This window comes from Trachurus trachurus (genome assembly GCF_905171665.1).
Source record: "Trachurus trachurus genome assembly, chromosome: 4".
Taxonomy (NCBI): Eukaryota; Metazoa; Chordata; class Actinopteri; order Carangiformes; family Carangidae; genus Trachurus; species Trachurus trachurus.
Window position 1 is genome coordinate 20,082,811 of NC_139898.1, and position 20,576 is coordinate 20,103,386.

The window sequence follows — 20,576 nt, forward strand, 5'->3', positions numbered from 1 at the left end:
TCTTTGAGAACCTAAATGTATGAAGGTTCATCTCAGCATTGTGTACCCGTATAGTACAATACGCAGTCAAGAAAACATTCATTGTGAAGTATTACCTCCTCTGCACTCACATTCACTAATTTACTAATTTATCTAAATAGATATGTAGGGGCACAAACAAGGGACAATTTTCATGAAGTCGACAGCAGGAAATTGATACTTTCCTACAATGACAGACATACTTAATATGAAAATTAATTGTGATGGAGACAGTTATGGTATTTCACATCACAGAACTACATTAATGGACTTTTAGCTTTAGGGGAAAAAGGAAAGAACACAGGACACATGGACTGCATTGTGCTACAAACCTCCAGGGAGGACAGATAATTGTGGGTTTAGGTCTTTGGAAATGTAAATATGTGTTGCTTAACTGATGGTGCAGAAGTCAAGCTGGCACCTTCAGGGTCTAAAGGATCATCCACATCAGTTGGAGGATCAATAACTAAATAGAAACACAGCGATCCATGAAACTCTTCCCAGCCCTTTAAGTATTTATTTATTTTTATTACAGTTGTCCTTCATCTGAAATTAAACTGAACCAAATTGCAGCTGTGAGTGTCACTAAAGTCCACAGTCTGGACTGGTGTGGACTGGACTCTCAAACATACCACCAACTTATGTGAATGAAACTTGCTTGTCTGGTACAAGAGCTGGAAAAATACATCAAGCTTCGACGCTGTGTTGTCCACTGTACACAACATCGTCATCACAGTGTGATGTCACAAAAATAAAACTCACATAGGCACTTAAAAATCTCAATAATCATACAGACAATAATAACAGAAATTATATGCATTCAATAGTATAGTATAGTATAGTATAGCAACCATGTTTGTAGTGTTATTTACATATCATTAAAGTGCTCATGATGGTCTTTCTTTAAACCCTATCTCAGGAGTTGGTTTCAATTGTGAAGTCTGTTTATTTAGGCAAATGTTGTTAGCAAATACATGAACATGCAATGAGCTTCATCGGCCCTCAGATCACACACCACACAAAGGTTTGAGACCAAGTCATTGAAATTGTTTTGAAGCACATTTGAAATTGAATGCAATGCATTTTTTAATGTCTGCTGTCCACTCATATTCCCGGATTTATCTGACTTAAATCAGATATAATCATGAAAAGAGTCAAGAAACAACTTTCATGAGGGAATTGCTTATTTTATTACTCACACAAACTATTAATTAATAATAAATGCAAAGGAGGAATTATAGGTTTGCAACACTGTAAACAACATACATGTCAGCATTATAAATAATAGAAACAACATATAGAACCTATTTATAGAGAGAGAAAAGTGAGACAATATCAACATAATAGGTTTTAACTGAAACAGGAGGAAAATGCTGGCTGATTAGTCATACAAATCAAAAATGGATTTAATGATTTTTCTTTACGTTAATAGAGTTGTGGGAAACAAGACACTGGCCTTAATTTGCTTATGCAAGCAAAGAAACAGAAGAACTTTTAGTAGGAGTTGTAACCTCAGGTGTTTACGCAGTAGCTGTTGAGTAACAGTGAGGGTAAGAGGAAATAAGCAGGAACTTCAAGCTCTGTCAGATCTTGGTGCCAGTGCGAGGCTGCTTGCCAAACTAACAGTGAAAAAGGTGAAATTAATCAAATATTAAACCATTAAAATTAAATATATAAAACGAGGATTGTTCATTTGTGAGGTGTGCTATAATATTTTCAAATAGGAATTTTTAACCAACCTTCAAGTTTTCCTCTGTGCAAAGAAATATTTAACAAAGAACATGCATATTAACAAATAAGAATTAATAAAAGCATACAAAAGATGAAAAACAAACAAACAGAATAAAGAGCATAATCAAGCTGTGTTTTGCGAATTCACCCAGATAATTATCATGGTAATGAAGCTGACTGATATGAAGAGGATGTAGAGGATGAACAGCAGGCGGTCTATGATCAAACCCACTTGGATCCACTCCTCTGAGCTCTCGTTTCCACTCTGCTGCGGATGTAAATGAAGGCTCAGAGCCTGCAGCTCCCTGCCCAGACTCCTCAGCTCTTCCAGGGCCTTGTCCTCATTCAGAGGTCTTTTCTGCTCTGGAGCATCTGTGACCTCTTCCACCACAGAGTTGGCTTTCATTTCCATTACTGAGGAGACACAGAGGTGATGATGGCAGTGTTAACTGTTTATATGCACTCGCACAGTGTAAAATTACATCCCATTTCTGACATATTACCTTCTACTGCAGGATTTTGGATGACTGTGTCGTCCTGTACATGTCTGGGCTTTGGAGGAAGCCGCACCAGTCGGCCCAGAAGATGAAGAACAAACACTCTGATCCAGTGAGGAACTGGAGAGTAGTTAGCAGAGCCACACAGCAGGTTGGTAATGAGGGTGGTTTCCAGAAGACTTCCCACCATCAGAGCCAGGCACATAGACAGGAAAACATCTGGGACAATAATAATACTATAATATCATTAACGTGTATTAAGCCATTTCCTGGGCATTTTGGTCAATGGAAACAAAAACATACAGTATGACATTCAGTATTATCACTTTTTAGGTCAGTATTCTGAACAAACCAAATAATTGTCTTTTATAAATCAGGCAGATACAGAGTAAGATTAACAGTCTTTAGAGTTGTGTTTCCGCCTTTCTGATGAATTAATGTCCAATATTTATTCTCCTTTTGTCTCTTTTGTCTGTTTGTATCCTGAGGGGAAAGGTGCTGATACAGAACATACAGAATCTAGCTGAAATAGCTTAATGGTCCTTTAGGAAATACATATTAATGAAGGTATTGTCAACTGACTTATGAGCGGTATTGTGTTTCCAGTGATGGGCAGCAGGTCGTTCATGATGAGCAGGAAGACGGTGTAGCCCAGGATGAGAGTCATCTTGAACAGGGAGCGGTCGACCTGCTTGGGAGGCAGCAGGAAGCTGAAGAGGTCCACTGCGATGAGGAAGCAGCTGGGGATCAACAGGTTCACCACATACAAGGTGGGCCGACGCCTTACTGACACCTTCAGCACAGTCGACAGGTACACAGCAGCAGGTAAACAACACTTCTCTTACAATATCTGCAATACTGGGTATATTATGGCTAACACTACTAATGGTCATGGTGAATTCATGTTGATAATATGTGCTTTTTAGCTCCTTCCTTGTAAACAAGAGTAAATTATTTGAAGGCATGGATTAAGTAAAAAGGTATATATGGCATAAGATAATTACAGAATAGTGTAGTATATAATATTTCCTTACATAAAAGCGAAGTTCCTCATACTGTTGGTTAAGTCCAGCTGGAAAAACAAATTTCTGCAGTTTGAGTCCAATTAGTTCCCACTCTCCCATAGTGGACATTACTGATTTTGAGTTTTTCAACATGTCCTCTGCAGTATCTAAGGGGCCAATCTCCATGGAAGAAACTGAAAGGAAAATATAATGTGTACTTTACAAATGCATTAATAAAAAAGTAAAACAAACAAATAACAACAAAAAATGGGTTGGTTTCTTCATACGGCGGTATAAGTAGGAATTGAAGCTGAAGGTGCAGTTCTGGATATCAAATGGAAAGGTGTAGATGTCAAGCCTGCATGAGCTGATCACTTTGATTGGCTGTCCATCATAAACTGTGCCATCATAATCCAGATAGACATATGGAGTATGTGGAGCTGAGTTCTTCTCCATACTACAGAATGACAAAAGACACAGAACCAATAAATGTGTTGATACATAGCTAATAACCTTTAGGTCAATAACACTAATCCTTAAAGGGACAACGAGGAGTTTTTGAAAAGCGAAGCATTTTCACACTACATTTATGAGCCTCCGCGCGCATCGTGAAATTCTTTGACCGGCGCAAGACAGACTCATGTTTTCATTCATCAAGAATTAAAGTCAGAGGTTCGAAGACGATCACATACCGTCGTAGTTCCGACCATAAACGGCGATTCGGCTGCGTTATTCTCATGACTTGCCATGAAACCGAAAGTAAAGAAACGCAGGTCGGCTCGACCAGCATTTCCGCCACCACTAATATTAACAAAATAACGATAGAGACAAAACGATATATTTATCGAAAATGGGCCCATTAACAAGTGTGGGTAACGTAGATTCATCCACATTAACGTGAGACTTTTTTATAACCAAATAGAAACTCCTCGTTGTCCCTTTAACATAGAGACAAGACCTTTGGTGAGATGCTTATAAATATACAGTATTTTACAAAGAAACCACTACCTGGTTATTAAAACTAACATCTGAATAAAATGATACTAGAATTTCACTGACCTCAATAGAGGAGCATAGACCTCATGTTCAGATAACTGCACCATATGCAAACCACATTTGTCTGATATTTGCATGAAAAATCCTCCAGATGGCGTGTCATAAGTTATGTTCACTGACTCGTTGGCACACAAGAAAAGGCCCCCTGGGAGGCCTTTGCTATAGAGGCTGTACATATGTTTATTTCTGGTATAACATTGGCCATTTTACACAAGAGTCAGTGAGGTATGACCACCCTTTGGGGACAGTCTGGGAATTCAAGGAACCGCAATTCTGTTTAGTTCAGTTTCCGGTCGTTGGGCGTTGCTGCTTGGTGTTAATCAATTGAGATCAAGTGATGATTATAAAGTTACCTCACAATTAAGGCTAAACATAGTAGATGGTACTTACAACTCATTGATGACCACATCTGGGACCCAGAGCAGTTTTCTTGGAAGTGAAATCTGTACAGCACCACACTCTTCAGGGTCCCAGCTCACAAATTCATTTCTCCATGTCTGCAAGATTGATTTTACGGATGCAATAAGCACACACATATGACAGAACTGAAAGCAGTGTTAATCTCAATTATGACTGACAACATTTTTTTGCCATTTACTGTATAACTTAAAGTATCTCACAGTGCGCTTTTGCTCATACACTGCAGAATGTAACCACTTGCTGTTTTTATCATTGGTTGTAAATTGTGTAAACTGGCTGCAAAGTACTTACGAAAGATTGCCAGATAAACGTTTTCAAGATTTGGGCCTTTTCATCCTGAAAAAGAGCAAACATACATGTGAGGAATTTAGACCCAGTGATGTTCAGCTAAGAAGTATGAAATTGTGTTTTAAAACGAAAAGTAAAAAGTTGACTTTACACTTCAAAGCAATTTAGCAAATTCTAAATTGTTTTTATTTTCCCTTACCACCCCCAAAATGCCATACATGACGAAGGAAATGCCGACATTGGTGATGGTTGATCTATTCACAACAGGTCGAATGGAGTTCAGTTTAAAGACCGGTTGGAGAGCCTCCAGCAGGGAAATTGTGTTGGGTTGAGAGCAATTCTGCATGGTGGAACTGCACCCAGCTACAGAAGAAATAAGATATGAGTCGAGTCATCATCATTGTTATAAGGAGACCACACAGGGGCTGCAGTCCTTAAAAAGCATCTAAAGGGGGAAAGGTGAAATGGTTGGGGTTAAGAAAATTGCATTTGGCCAATTTAAAAAAAAAGTTTTTAACACATGTAATTGCAACACCACAGATGGACTTTGCAAGTCTCCAGACTTTAAGATGAGTCATATGAAATAGTTAGAGGTGCAGCCCTGAAACAGTTGCCATGTATGACAATGGAACAGCTCTGCAGAACGAGTCCTCCAATAATCCTCACTTTGTCACTGTGACTGCAGCCTCCCCCTGTTGACAGTGCAGGTGTATTTTCATTTAAAGCAGATATCAGCTTCACGGCCGTTTCGGCTAATGCTGCGTTCAAGGCAGGCTTTTGAAACCGTAAGTTACAGCTTCAAGTCACAACTACGACTTGGTAGCGTTCCAGGTAACCCGTAGCTCGTGTTTTTACCATCCTGTTGTCTGTGAAAGTTCCCTATAACGGCCACTCGTAACTTCCGACCCGTGAACTCGTACCAGATCGAACTGGTATGACTTCACAGGAAGGAAAAACACAAAGTACGAGTTTCTTTGAACGCACCATGAGTTAGCAGCCCCCGCCCTTGTCAGGCATCAATTGGTCCTCGTGCTACGTCACCACATTCACGCGCATCCCTTGGCTGCACACACAGCCCTTCATGCCGTTCTCTCTCCTCATTGGATAACACTTGTATCCCACAAGGAAAATTTTCTCCTCGGGTTACAGCAGAGCAGAGTGACGGAGAGACTCGTGTTTAGGCTGAAATACTTCATGTAAGTGATTGCTGACGGAAAATAGGACTATTTAGGACTTATATTAACAAAAACATTCCACTGATATCTGCTTTAATTTAATGGATTTAATCAATATGTTTTTTTGTTTTTTTTTACTAAATTGCATAGTGGACTCAGTTTTCTTAACCATAAGGATGCTAAACTTAACTTTCGCATTTGGATACTGGACAATGTAAGTGACTTTAATGATACTGTACAGTAACTGTCACTATCAGAGAACGTCACTAATAAGCAGGATTTGTGTAAGAATATGTGTGTCTTTATAATAGGAACTTTACTTACCACACAAGAGCACAGAGATGAGGATGAATAGAAGCTTAGTAGGCTTGACTTTCAGCCGGCAGCGCTGAAAACATTAACATTGGGTCAAAAGTGGTTGTTAGTGTGAGTGCTGTGCCGTTGGTGAGAGCTGCCCTGTAAAGCTGTATTCACAGGTCTAAGTGGCATCAATAAAATATATATGTAAGATATATGTTTGTTTTTTGATGCCCTACATCTACATGTAGTTCTGAGTCCATTCAGATTTTTTTCATGCCCAAAGATCTAAATTTTACGACACCTAAACCTAAACAAGAAAGTTTTTCAACATTGAAAGAAATACAGTGATTGATTTTTGTTAATGTAAAAGTAAAAATTGTGATCTCTGTGTTTATCCTTTATAAAAACACAATCCTGAAATGTGATCCAATGCAATGGCAGAATGAGATGCTCTCTCTCACTTACCTAATAGCTAATTCTGCACACTTGATAATAAAATACAGTGTTTTCCGTACGGTTATACCAACTGTTGGTTCTAAATAAAATACAGATAAGTGTAAGATTAGTGCTTATTTATGTTATTACCAGTGTGTAAACATTGTTAATGGAATTTGGTAACTAAATACTGTACAATAATTAATAACAGTAATTATGTCGAGGAGTTAGAAGTGCTTTAGTTCCACTTAAGAAAGTCTAAATGCAATTGCAATACAGTGATATTTTAGACAACATTGCACTTCCAGCTTGGCAGCACAGGGCTCACCACATCCACAGAGCACGAGCAAGGTCATTACTGTATCTCAATATCAGTGCCTGGCCTTAGTCATCTCTCCAGCCAGCTGTCCACATACTTTTGGGCATGTAGTCCGCTCAGTTCCTTATTTCCTTTTGTTCTGAATTCTGCTGAAGTTATTATCATATTCTATGTTATCAAATGAAAAACTGCTGTTTATGATTTTTTTTAAGGCTAGATTTTATTTTGAGGGTGTCAATATATTTTCTAATCATGTTAGCTTGCAACACTGACCAACAATGTCATATAAAATGTAGTAGAATAAAATATAAATAATTTGGGACATCAAAAACTGAAAGAATTTTTTTCAAGTAATTTTATTTTGCACACAATGGTTTCGTCCATTTTGAAATTGTACAGTAGAACACAAAGAGCTAAAACTACATCTTAATGTAGTGGAGCTAATTTAATGACCAAGAGTAATGATATGACCATTTGTTATTATAACATTAATACATTAACTGAATAATGTAATGTAGAGTATGTAATGCATATATATAATAAAGTAATCGAAAACATTACAAAATCTCAATGTAAATGGATTGAAACATTTTGGTGACTAGCCACATGAATGGAGTAGGCTACTTCAGTACTCATACAATCAGTGGTCTACTGATTGTATGAGTTCGCCCAGATAATGATGATGGTAATGAAGCTGACTGATATGAAGAGGACGTAGAGGCCGAACAGCAGGCGGTCTATGATCAAACCCACCTGGATCCACTCCTCCGAGCTTTGGCCTTCACCATCCTGCTTCTCCACGTGGACGCGGAGAGCCTGGAGGTCCTTGCCCAGATTCTTCAGCTCCTGCAGGGCCTTGTCCTGCACCTCCTTTGGAGGCTCCTCATCAGGCTTACCCTTTGCCACCACAGCACTTTGCTTCTTGTCTGTTCGGTGTTAATAATATTGATTATATTGTTGTTGTTGCTTTTTTTTTTCAATGGACATTTTAATGCAAAAAGTCTTGTTCATATTTTCTTTAACCTCACATTTCTGCATTTATGAAGCCTATACTGTAACCCTGTTACCTGTGCCTTTAGTCTTCTGAGGCAGGCAGACAAGACGACCCAGAATTTGCAGAACAAGCACTTGAATCCAGCGTGAAACGGGAGAGAAGTCACCAGAGCCACACAGCAAATAGGTGATGAGGATAGTCTCCAGTAGACTGGCCACCATCAGAGCCAGGCAGATAGAGAAGAACACATCTGACAGCAGGAGAGAGAGAGAGGGAGAGGGAGAGTAAAATGAGGCCTAAACCACTGAAAGTTTACACTATAAAAATGTTACTTATCATTTACTGTATATTCAGCAGCTGCTCGTCATAAATGTGTTATACACCTTCTGGAAAAGCACATGTAAATTACACATTACTAAACACATTCTACCCACAATATCTGTTTGGATGGATGTGGGCATGGAAATCAAGTTGTAACACTTACCTGACTAACTGCCACAAATGACGTGGTGCAGATTTATGCAAATATTCTACAGAAAATCAATTTTGCTTTCAGCTTAGTTCTTTTAATCAGTTATAAGCTAATTTCTGCATGACAGCGCCAAGGGAGAAGGATCAGTGGATTGAAAGGTACCCAGTCTTACAGGTAGGTTACAAATACTTGGGCTGTTGCATGTTTCGATAAAACAGCACAGGGAGTATTAGCTTAACCTGAACAACACTGACTTATGAGGGGTATTGTGTTTCCAGTGATGGGCAGCAGGTCATTCATGATGAGGAGGAACACGGTATAGCCCAGGATGAGGGTCATCTTGAAGGAAGATCGGTCCACACTCTGAGGAGGCAGCATGAAGCTGAACATGTCCACTGTGATGAGGAAACAGCTGGGGATCAGTAGGTTCACCACATACATGGTGGGCCGACGTCTCACTCTAAACTGCAGAGGGAAGATGGACCGATGGAATGAAATAAAAACACCAAACACTTTATCAGGTACTCTTCCTGTTCACTTTTTTAACTGACTTCTTTTTAAATTGACTTAAATTGGTAAAATTTTCTGTATAAAAGCCGGTCTTAGGATGTGGCCTAGAGCAGAGGTCCAGCCAGCAGCCTCAGCACCAGCAGTACTTGAACTTGATTTTCTCAAAACCTCTGCAAATACCCGCAAACGAAATGTGGACAACTTCCCTGGGAGGGTTGTTGCTAGATGGAGTACATGAGCTGCAGGAAGTGACGTCATAGACAACATGCAATCTTTACTTATCTGTGCCTAAAGCCAACCAATGGCTTCACTTACTTTTTGCTTTTTGTTCCCTATTTTACACCTGTACATGTCAGTTTTACTAAACCTAACCAGTCGGGAGTTCTCGACAATTTTTGTTGAGGTTCTACGTCACTTCCTGCAGCTCATGTACTCCATCTAGCCAGAACCCCCTGGGAGGTTTCCTTCAGATAACCCGGAAGTGGTCCTACCTAGTTCACAGGTCCCACATTTTTCTTTATGCAACTTGTCTAGCCAAATATTTGTGACATTTTAAAACATCTATGCTGTGAAAATAACACGTTTGCTTACTTTGAACCAGATAAATGACAGACTGCGCAATCAACTTACATGAAATGAAAGCTCATCAATATGAACACCATTTTCAGCACTCAATGTGTATTGGTGGGAGGTGATAGTCAGCAGCTCCCACTCCCCCATTGTTGTCATAACCTTCTTTGAGTGCTCTGTGATGTGTTCTGATGATTTGTTCTGGACCATCCTTATGTCTTTCACTGAGGAGAAAAGAACAGACAAATATCTTATCTGGCAAATTCAAGGCTCATCATTGTAATTTTTTGATCAATTTTGAATAACGCTGACAGGACAGGTCATCTCACCTATAGAGGACAGAGCTTAATTACTGCCTATGTAATTTTACATCAATTTCATTTAGCCTATATATTTAAACATACACCTTCTGATGCTACTTGGACATGTCCTCAGTGATGATCCCAGGGGATTCATAGGGATTTCTGAGTCTTTAGTCACCAGACCCTCACCTAGAGACAGAGTCAGGGGTGATCAGCCCTTTGTTTTGTGGTGCATTCATTAATGGATTCCCCTTTTGGATTGTAAGACCCACAAAGTAGTTTTGATGCCCCCCGGAACTTCAGCCACCATCTAAGGTTGATTTGAAGCTGCCAGTCCTGAGGGATGGCAAGAGAATCTCTCGAGAAGCTTTCCCCAGTTCTGAGGCTGCTGACTTATTGATTTCCGTGGCCCAGAAATGCAGGTTGGCTGATGAGAAACTTAATGATTGACCTCTCCAGATCCTGTCCTGGCTATCTCGCAATGTTCTCCTCCCCTCAGAAGCTTGCTCCACTCATGCTTCTGTATCTCAACCTGCACCAATTGGAGCTTCTCCCTCACATTTGCTTTGTAGTGGCACTGTTTGGGGAAACTACCTAGTCCTGTCTGCTACACCCCCAAAGTGCCCACCAAGACGTTAAGCCATGACCCCACTTTGTCAGCATGGCTTTTGTCATCAGAGGAATTGCTTTGACAGGGTGCAAATGGACAATTGTCCATGCATGACCATAAATTGAAAAATTACAGTCTTACCACCGTGGAGGTATGAGTTGAAAGTCAAGCTGCAGTTCTGTATGTCGAAGGGGAAGGTGTAGATATCCAGGTTACATGAGCTGACAACTTTGGCTGGGTGAGCATCATGCATTGTACCATCACTATATACATCCAAATACGGAACAGGCGGGGCTGAGTTTTCATCCATGCTGGAAGAAAAGACCAAGAGACACTGTTTGCATATCAGAGTTTGGATTTAGGGATAAACAAACAATTAAACAAATTAATAGTTTTCTATATAGGACATATAAAACACTCATATTACTTTTGCGCTCTTTAATCAGGATAGGATGGTAATGTGTGTTGTCTAAATCCTCACCTCACCTCACCCTCCAAATCCTAAGTGCTCACCAGTGCACTTAAAATGTATTATTATACACCTAAAAATTATTGAATGCAGTTTTAACTATATTAAAGAAAAAAAACCTGCGTCCAGCTGTTTTGGGAAACTGCTGTAACTTTTAAAACAATGACAATACAAATTTCCTTTTCAAGATTAACATCTTGACTCAGAGGTGAGTAGCATAGGATCTGAGAGACAAAGTAAAAGTTTTTGTGTTTTCACAAAATTCTTGTTTGACAATCAAGAAAAATATAGAATATCCCTACACTTATGTGTTAAAACAAAGTATTAATAGAAGTGAAAAAAGCATGGACATCCTCGAAGCCCAATGTTGGGTGGGTGCTGGACCAAAAAACATAAAGAAAAGGTGAAAAAAAGTTGCGTTGGAGCTCTTTTTGGTGTTGCAGACTTTTTTTTCACCTTCTCTTAAAACAAACTATTGTGACATTGTATACACTGTATACAATGTGACATTGTAAGTGTAATGCATGGTGAGATATATAGCCAATAATTTATCTGGTGTGAAACAACTCACAATTCATTGATAACTATGTCTGGCAACCAAAATTTAATTCTGGGGAGAGAAAGTTTGTCGGTGCCACACTGGGTTGGATCCCAATTCACGAACTCGTTATCCCACCACTAAAACAACAAAACCAATGTCAGTGCAAAGAGCAGGTATACTTAGGTCATTTGTAATCTCACATAGTTTACCTGTTGACTGAGTTTGTAAAGCGGATCATTGTAATACTTACATAATGTAGCCACAAGTAAGTCTTCAAGAGTTGAGCCTTTTCATCCTGAAAGACAAAGGGAGTTACTTAAAGACATGGAAACACTGTCTGCTTAGGTTAGGAATTTGCTCTTTAGAACAAATTAGGACAAATTTTGCTAAAGACAGTACTTCTACAACTGTACCACACAGTTTTGCTAAAAGAGATGGTGCCATAAAATAAAAAAAAAATGGTACAATTGATACACAACTCAATACTCCATTTAATATACAACACCCATTGTGATAATCTACTGAGAGAGAAACATACCACTCCTAATATTCCATACAAGGTGAAGGACACACGGACATCTGTGGTGGTTGTTATGTTCATGACAGGTCTGACAGCGCTCAGGTTAAAGATTGGATTCAGAGCCTCCAGCAGGACAGGCTGGTTTGGCTGAGAGCAGGTCACCAGGTTGGCTCTACACGGTGCTGATGGATTCAAAGTTAATACATCCACTGTTAACTTAGACTTAGAAATACTTTATCAATCCCAAGGAAAACTCAACTATCCAGTAGCGTAGACGTACATATAAGGGCATACGCTACCTTGTTGGTGACCTCAAATACTCTTTTTAAACTGTGTTACCTTACCTGGCATCAGAACAATAAACACAACCAGAGTAGACAATGGAAGGAACCACTAGAATAAACACAGATTTAAAGATGTTAGTGTAGGATATTTTATATTATATGGGAGAAAATTAAAGGATATTTATTATAACTGATGCTGTCAGTCTCAGAAATGACACTTCATAATCTTAAGAATATGCAATATCAAAGAACATACTTTACCTTCAGTGCAGAATCTTTGGATGCCATGATGTCCAAAGCTGAGTCTTTAGTCTTCTTCAGTATGACACACCTGTGAAGCAAAGGATAATCATCACATTGCTTGATGCTTTTAGTTGTGAACAGAAGAACCAGAAGACTAAAAAGTCTTCTGAGGTGATCTATAAATAACCATTGCCTGACAGAAAATGCACACCTGCTACTTACCTGGGAGACCAACTCTTGCAAGACTAAATTCATCCTTCGTGGCCAAGATATACATTGTCCCACTGGCAAATGATGTGGGAAATGGAAAACTTCTCAAGCTACTTTCCATGTAGGTGGTTTTATACAAGACAAGACAACACCACAGTTCATGTTTGGGAAGTCAGAGCGTGACTTGATGGATGGTGACGACAAACCACAACAGCGTCAGTGTCGCACCTGCTGGTGAAATGCAAATAAACGGTGTATGCTCAATGAGAAACAGGTGTCCTCTGGTGTCAGCCCCAACCTCCTGTCAGCCAACTGTTTTTCATATTGTGTTCTTGTTCATCAAAAGTAAACAACTTGCACAACTCTTGAACCTTTAATTCCAAGCTTCCTTCACAATTGTATTATTTTTTTTTTTTTAGCACTCATGTATAATTCATGTAAGCCTACTACAAGAACATTATAACCATTTGTAAGAACACTGCTGAAATGACTGAAACTACTACTGTTAGGTATTATGGCTGGTCTTGTATTTATATAGTCTGTCTTTTAGGACACAGCAGGGAACTAAAGAAACAGTGGTAAATGAAATTCTTGGCTTCCTGGGGCACACTCATAATAAATAAATTTGTATTGAATGGATTTGCTGACACCAAGCAGCATGCACACAGAAGAAGGAACCTTTCCACAATATCCAAAATTCTAAAGTTCTGAGTCAGTTACTGTATATGTTACAGCATACTTAAGAAGTATCATATGACACATTTCCTCACTCACATTTTCAGTGATGAAACACAATTCTTTGTACTGGCAGAATACCAAGGTGATGAATCATCACCTTGGTATTCTGCCAGAACTCCCAGTTGGGGCAGTAATGTCCTACTGTTTTTAAAATACAATAATTGATACCAAAGAAATGGTATTATTATACAGAGTTTATTCATTGAAAAAGCCCTAGTGCACCTACAACAATCTCTTTTTCTGTCTGTAATATGCATGTAACAGTGTTTATTAGGCTATAGTGTTACAAAGCACAGACACCAGCATTACATTTTTTTTTATTATTGTCTAAATTAAATTAAAGTGTAGGCTATATTGGAGAAATTGATACATGGAAGCAGATCATCAGCTAGTAAAACTGTTGTGAATACGAGCTTGAGTATGAGCATAAAACAGGACAAAAGCAAAACACATCATGCTTTGTTCAATCTCTAGTACAGACGCCCCTCTGACATCCCTCACAGTGGTCAGGCTCATGAGGACTCTTGACATCAATCTTGTGATGATTAAAATGGCCTTGGCCCAGTTTTTCACCGTAGCACTTTATTCTAATCTTCTTCACCAGGTTCTTCATGAGGATGGTGATGTTGTCTGCGGCGATGATGGGATCCTCCATCGGGGCATCATCGCAGTTCTTGCAGTTCTGACGGTAGCGTCTCACCTTGACGATTCCATTCCCGTCCACCAGGCGCATGTGGAAAATCACCATCACTCGGTTGGAAGGCCAGCCTCTTCGACACTCAGTGCACTCAAACCTTCAAAGGTCAAATGACAATTGAAAAGATAATAGACATCAATACACAGGTTTGGCCTTTTTTGTTTCACTCAACCACAACCTTTATCTCTATTTCTCATATTTCCTATTCAAACCTTAACAATGTAGAGCTGTTAACCCTCCACACGAATTAAGAACTACACCTGCTCCATAACAACACAACTATTTACTAGATTTTTATTACATGTGTGTTGTAAACATGCCAGAGAAATATGTGGTATTTGACAGGTTTGAAATGTAATCGGCTATTATCTGTGCTGCAGGAAAGCACCCTTGTAAAAAATGCTTTCATTACCCATAATGCACAACAGCTGACTCAAGTTATTAAAACATTAACACACCCCTTGAGAGACTCTGAGTTAATTTGGGTGGGGTTTTAGTGTCCAATACTAAAGAAGGGAACATCCGATGTCCTGAAATTAGAAGTTGCACAAATGGTGTTATACGTATATCTGTGAGTGAAGCCAGTCATTCTTTTTCTGGCTGGTTCCTGTTGTTAAACCTAACCCTGTAGCTACACAGACCAGGGGTAAGAGCAGGAAGAACTGGCTGCCACTTCCTTGTTGGCAAAACATCTTTCAAAGTAACCAGAATTATCAACTTACTTAGAAGCAAAGGTTTCTTTTATCAGCTGTAAAAACACAATACTTTAATGTAATAAACATAATTTTGTCACTTAATAATTACTTATTAACACATTTATTGTTTTGGTTCTCATTAACTTTTTGTAAATTTAGACAAAAAAAGAGAAGTAGCCTAAATATAAGGTCTGTAGACTATCAATTTTTAATAAGTTATCCTACAATATATAAAACTGCATATAGTCTATGTCATGCTGCCCAGGACACTGACCTTGCACTTGTGCTCCTGATGTACTCCTTCCATCCAAACTCAGCGCGCTCAGCTTCAATTGCTGAATCAAACTTCAGTTCCCAGGGGTCTCCATGCAAGAGACCTTTTGCTTCAGTCTCGAAAATCCGTGTCCACTCTGATAGTGCCATCCTGTCAGTGTCGGTGGTGCTGATCGGTGAGGATACAAAAGTCTAACAGCTGATCTGTACTGTGGATAAACAGCTTGTTGCAATGACACATCAATCTGTCAACTGAGAGTTAGAGGAAAATGAAACTGAAGGCTGTTTTCCTTAAGTTTCAGGTCTAAGTTTAGTGTTATTATGGTGGTGACCAAGATAGGGAGAGGCTTGTGTCAGATATTGAATATAAACACCAATAGTCACTGAACAATGCAGTTGTGAGAAAGCAGGAAATAAAAAGAAAAATAATATGTGCCAGCAAGGGTAAAGAAAACATATTTACTCTCGGGTCATGTATATGTAGCCTACTGTATAGTCTCTTTTGCTTTGGCCAAGTTAAATTTCTCATTATTGCAGCATCACACACAAACATACACACACTATGTACTTGTGTGGATTTACTGAGGGAGAGTGGCTATTTATTTGTCTTTCATTTACAAAAAAATGAAGGCAGTTGGCTAGATAAGAGGAGGCAGGCTGCAAGAGAAATAGAAACTTAGTGGTGTTTGTAAAATACTGCCACCTGCAGGAGTTTTCTGCCTCTCACCCGACAGCTAATCTACATTCATATGAAAAAATGCCAAAGGAGTCCATCCAAATGATATGTAATGTAGATTTTTGTAAATGAAATGGTAACTGTGCATGTGCAAAAGTACCTTGCTCATAACAGTTTGAATCTCTTGGTACTCAAAAAGAAATTAGCTTCATATTTACAAATTAACCTGAGTCAGATTCAGCCAGTCAGTGCAGAAACTTTGAGAATAAGTGGTGCTTAACATAAACAGTAAACTCATAAACCTCTAATTCTTCCAGGTGAATGAAGATGCATTTAGACACCTGTTGTTAGCAGGCTATTATAACAAAGCAATAATTAAAAAAACAAACAAAAAAACATTATGGTGTGCCAGCTCATTTGCAGGTTAAATGTCTGAGGGGAGAGCAATTTGATTATTGTAAATGAAATGTGTACCTCATCAAGGGCCTGTAGATAATGATGATTAGTACTGAATGTCATGAATCACACCAGTCAGCTTTTAGCTGCAACGTTATCAGACATGTAGCCTAGCTAAAGGCTTTTTGGTCTGCTGTCTTTCAAATGACGATCAATTCAACTGAGCATACCCCTCTGGCTGTTTAACACAAGCAAGATTGATCTAAAATTCAAATGAGTAACTTTAATTATTCTAATACAGCTTTGTGTAAATTTGAAAGAGATCACTCGATTTGTGACTGGCTAGTAGCACTGCATTTAGCTACCACAGATGTTAGATTGTGCAGTAAGGAAGCCTTGCTGTTATGAATTGTATTATAGGCCTATTTATTTTTATTAAAAGAAGGAGTGTGTCATGCAAAATTAACATGGTTAACATAGTAACATAGCCTAGTTAACATTTTCTCTAACTTGGTAGATCTGATAGAAATGGGAGATTAAGAGGGTGTAGGGTTTCCATATCCATTCATTGCACTTCTATTCCTTTTGTCAGGCAGCTGAAGATGACATTTTGGAGGACTATTAGGCTATATCACATGAGGCTTCCCTCGTCATTGACAGAAAATTGTGACTTAAGATAAGATGACATTTTGTTTCCTCTCGAACATCACAGATAAAGAGAAAAATACATATGGGAGTGGAAGACAGACACAGTTTGGTTGAGGGAGAAGGATTAGGACACATCTCTGAGTTGGAAAGGTGCAGTAGCTAAAGCTTCTCAGAAGCCAGTGGATCATCAGACTGATCAGTAATTGCACAAGACAACCTCTCTCCCAGATAATTATTTATTATTTCATGGATTTCATTTTCACACAGTGGAAATTATTTAAATGAATAGCCCTAGTAGGCCTATATGCTTTTCAAGGTTTTTTTTTCTAGTGCTGTCACCTCCTTTTGACATAACCTTTTTTAAGGTAGAGTGAGTAATAATAAATATCTGAAGAAAATAAATAAGCCTATTATAAAAATGTGTGAACATGAGTAAACTGAAAAGAATAACCGATTAGTAGCCTATGTGAAGGATTTATTCAGCATACTTTTATTTTGGAACCGGATTTTGAAACCGGAAACACGGACAAAGCGTCGTTATGGTAACGGTTATAACTCCGCAAAGATCAGCTAGTTAGCAGCGTCCTGTTTGAAGACATAATATTCATTCGGTATGGAGGGTTCAGATACATACCTCATACGACCTAGTCACCAGCACAAGTGAGTAGGTCAGAGTTGTTAAAAATCGTTTTTTTATCGACTAACGTTAGCTTTTAGCTAACGAGTTCATTGCTGACTATAGCTTGTTTGCTAACCGCTCCATCAATGTTTTCCACTATAACTAACTTAGCTTATCATGCTAGTAGCCTCCTACTTACCATAGTTTATTGGCGTTTGTCGCTTTGCTAATAACGTAAGCTGTAAACACGTGTGGGAAAAGTGATGGTTACTCCAGTCACCAGCCCAGTGTTAGTAAATAATCAAATCAATTCATTTATTCGCCTCACTGTTGACTTGGGTTAAGAAGTTGATTGAGCCTCCCTCATACAATGAATTTATGAATTTTAAACACTTAAAGGCATTTCATTTAGAGCACAAACACGGAACGTAACGGATATGTTACCGTGTTTCAGGATGAAACATATACAACTGCTAATAGAAGTGTATAAAACCATGATTTATTTCGACATTGTTACATGTATAACCACAAACCGAGGAAGCCTTAATTATTTGTGGCCAGTGAAACCAGTGGAAGCAGACTGAATTTAATTTCCTGCCTTGTTACATCTGTAGGTTTAAGCCAACCATTGTAAAGGAGTGCATTCGTGAAGTTGTGAGGGAGCGCCTGTCTGGGATGCAGTACGACCCAGAGGAGGTCCAGGAGCTGTCCCGTTCACTGGCAGACAGTGTTAAGGACAAAGTGAAGAGTGAGTAATTGTTTCTCCCTCTCTTGTGAGTCTTATTCATCTGGACCAAGCAGACAAACAATGAAGAAGAGATGATTCAAAATGACTCAAACTCCTATTTGAATATTAGTAAGAAAACTGAAGAAATGTTGCACTGTTGTGTGATTACAGAAATGTACTATCACCATCTTTCATTTCAGCTCTGTTCATGTTTGCAATACTCCCTGTCCCCTGCTATCCTCCACATGCCCAGCAGGTGTCCTTAGCTTTTCCCCTTTTTTCTTGGTCATCTGACTCCTCACACTTGACTACCCACCTGTTCTTTAATACCCATCAATTATTGACAAATCAGCTGTCTGTCCCTTGTCATTTGCCAGATTATGGAATTATTCATATTTATGCCCATTTGCTGTTGCCGTCCTATTCCTCTTTATGGTCTTGCTCCCTGTACCCAACAGCTTGCCCTTTTGCCTTCCTGTAATCCTGTAGCATTGTATGACACATTAACATTTCTCTTCCTCAATAGATGCAGGACTTGACAGATACAAGCTCGTCGTGCAGGTGGTCATTGGAGAACAACGCGGACAGGGAGTCAAGTGAGTGGTCATTTGGTACTCATAAATCCCCAAAAAGTTATTAGTTTGTAAAATTAGTATATTTCAGTACCGTGTTCTCTGTGGAGAGCAGGTGATAAATATGTTCTAGACACCCACAGACTTTTTAGTTTCACAGTATTTCAATGGCCATTAACTTGTCATCAGGGCGGCACCATCATTTTCACTCTAGTGCACCTAAAATATAGTGCAGTTCCACTGGCACTGAGCTGACAACATTATTTGACTAATATTTTCTGACAATATAAGCTTCCTTCTTTGCTGTGGTTTTAAAATAGCATTATTTAAGGTTCAGTAAGAGTGGCTAGACTCTTCAAGTCTACATAAACAATGTTTATAAGTAAGCTGTGAAATTAAATGTTATAGGGTATTGACTCAACTCATTTTTGTCATTGTTGCCATGTTTTATTGTGTCTCAGCTCTGTTTTTTTCTTGTGCTTTTCCAGGATGACTTCTAGGTGTTTGTGGGATGCTGACACAGACAATTATGCAGAAGATGTTTTCATGAACGTAGGTGCCTTTGTTCTGATCACTCTGTTGCAGAAGATGGTGAGAGTGGGTGCAGAATGTTTTTCTTAAATTCTCTGCTTTTTACCTCTGCAGGACAGCTTGTTCTGTGTGGTGGCAGTATTTGGAAGCTATAACTACTGAAGACCATACATTGGATGACAAGTTTTGAGGTGAACATCCACATGACACTGCTTATTGTCAGCATTGCGGGTCCATGGAGCATTGATCCGAAGTAACTGTGTATGGAACTGCTGCATCTTGAGATCCACACAGATGACATGAGATGTGCAAGTGATGTATATTTGTGCTGAGAGAGTTACTTAGAAACAACACATTTCACAAGGTGTTCCTAAGTATCATGCTGTAACTCAAAATATGGGAATTTTGGCTTCTTAAGTGCCAAACAAATTCCTTGAAAAGGTTGCTGTCAAAGTGGGTGTGTGAATCCTCAGTATAGCCACAATTCAGAGATGTATGAAGAAGGCAGCTGATTTTCACATCCATTAATAAAAATGTCAACTTTTTGACCAGATGTTTTCTTTGAAGGGTCAATAGATTAAAATTTCACACTTCATTGTATTTTAGCCAGTTTGATGAATTAGTGGGCTGCTTGTGATCACAAGCACTATAGCTGCAGTTGTTTGATCCAGTACTTGGAGCACTTTACACTGCAATAAATAAATAAATGAAACATGGAAAGCACATTGTGCAGGATGTTGTACTGCACCCTGACCCTACTAGCACAGCAGCCACAGTAAAGGTCGGTCACATTAGGTGCGTTTCCATTACCCCTTGAAATGCGCAAAACCTAAATATCGAAATAAAAAACTGGTAATGGAAACACCTACATTTCGAAAAAACTCTCAAATATCGCAAAAAAGTTTTTACGCTCTCATGAGGTGGTTTTTGAGACGTATCGATACAAACGTGTATCGCAAAAGTGTAATGGAAACACTTTTTTCGCTTTTCTACACGTCACCGGAGTTGTGTGTGTCCACGCTGTGTTGGTTTATGT

General features: G+C 39.0%; 3 protein-coding genes across 3 annotated transcripts; 1 reads left to right on the top strand and 2 right to left on the bottom strand.

Annotated features, from left to right (window-relative positions):
- Window positions 1-1,873: 1,873 nt before the first annotated feature.
- Window positions 1,874-13,035, bottom strand: LOC310984812 (5-hydroxytryptamine receptor 3C-like; the record flags this gene model as incomplete). Its single annotated transcript, XM_083970131.1, has 12 exons — window positions 1,874-2,163; window positions 2,253-2,465; window positions 2,829-3,032; window positions 3,538-3,707; window positions 7,896-8,169; window positions 8,311-8,487; window positions 8,964-9,174; window positions 9,850-10,013; window positions 10,843-11,012; window positions 11,921-12,006; window positions 12,250-12,413; window positions 12,981-13,035. The coding sequence occupies 12 exons, from the start codon at window positions 13,033-13,035 to the stop codon at window positions 1,874-1,876; spliced, it is 2,178 nt and encodes a 725-aa protein (XP_083826257.1).
- An 821-nt stretch (window positions 13,036-13,856) lies between these two features.
- LOC310984469 (receptor-transporting protein 3-like) lies at window positions 13,857-15,605 on the bottom strand. The gene is made up of 2 exons (XM_083969689.1): window positions 15,373-15,605; window positions 13,857-14,500 (listed from the first exon to the last, which is right to left on the bottom strand). The coding sequence occupies exons 1-2, from the start codon at window positions 15,519-15,521 to the stop codon at window positions 14,170-14,172; spliced, it is 480 nt and encodes a 159-aa protein (XP_083825815.1). The 5' UTR covers window positions 15,522-15,605; the 3' UTR covers window positions 13,857-14,169.
- A 2,012-nt stretch (window positions 15,606-17,617) lies between these two features.
- Window positions 17,618-20,085, top strand: dynlt2b (dynein light chain Tctex-type 2B). Its single transcript, XM_083969690.1, has 5 exons — window positions 17,618-17,751; window positions 18,325-18,458; window positions 18,964-19,033; window positions 19,498-19,561; window positions 19,655-20,085. Exons 1-5 carry the CDS (start codon window positions 17,705-17,707, stop codon window positions 19,700-19,702), a joined length of 363 nt encoding a protein of 120 aa, XP_083825816.1. The 5' UTR covers window positions 17,618-17,704; the 3' UTR covers window positions 19,703-20,085.
- Window positions 20,086-20,576: the final 491 nt, after the last annotated feature.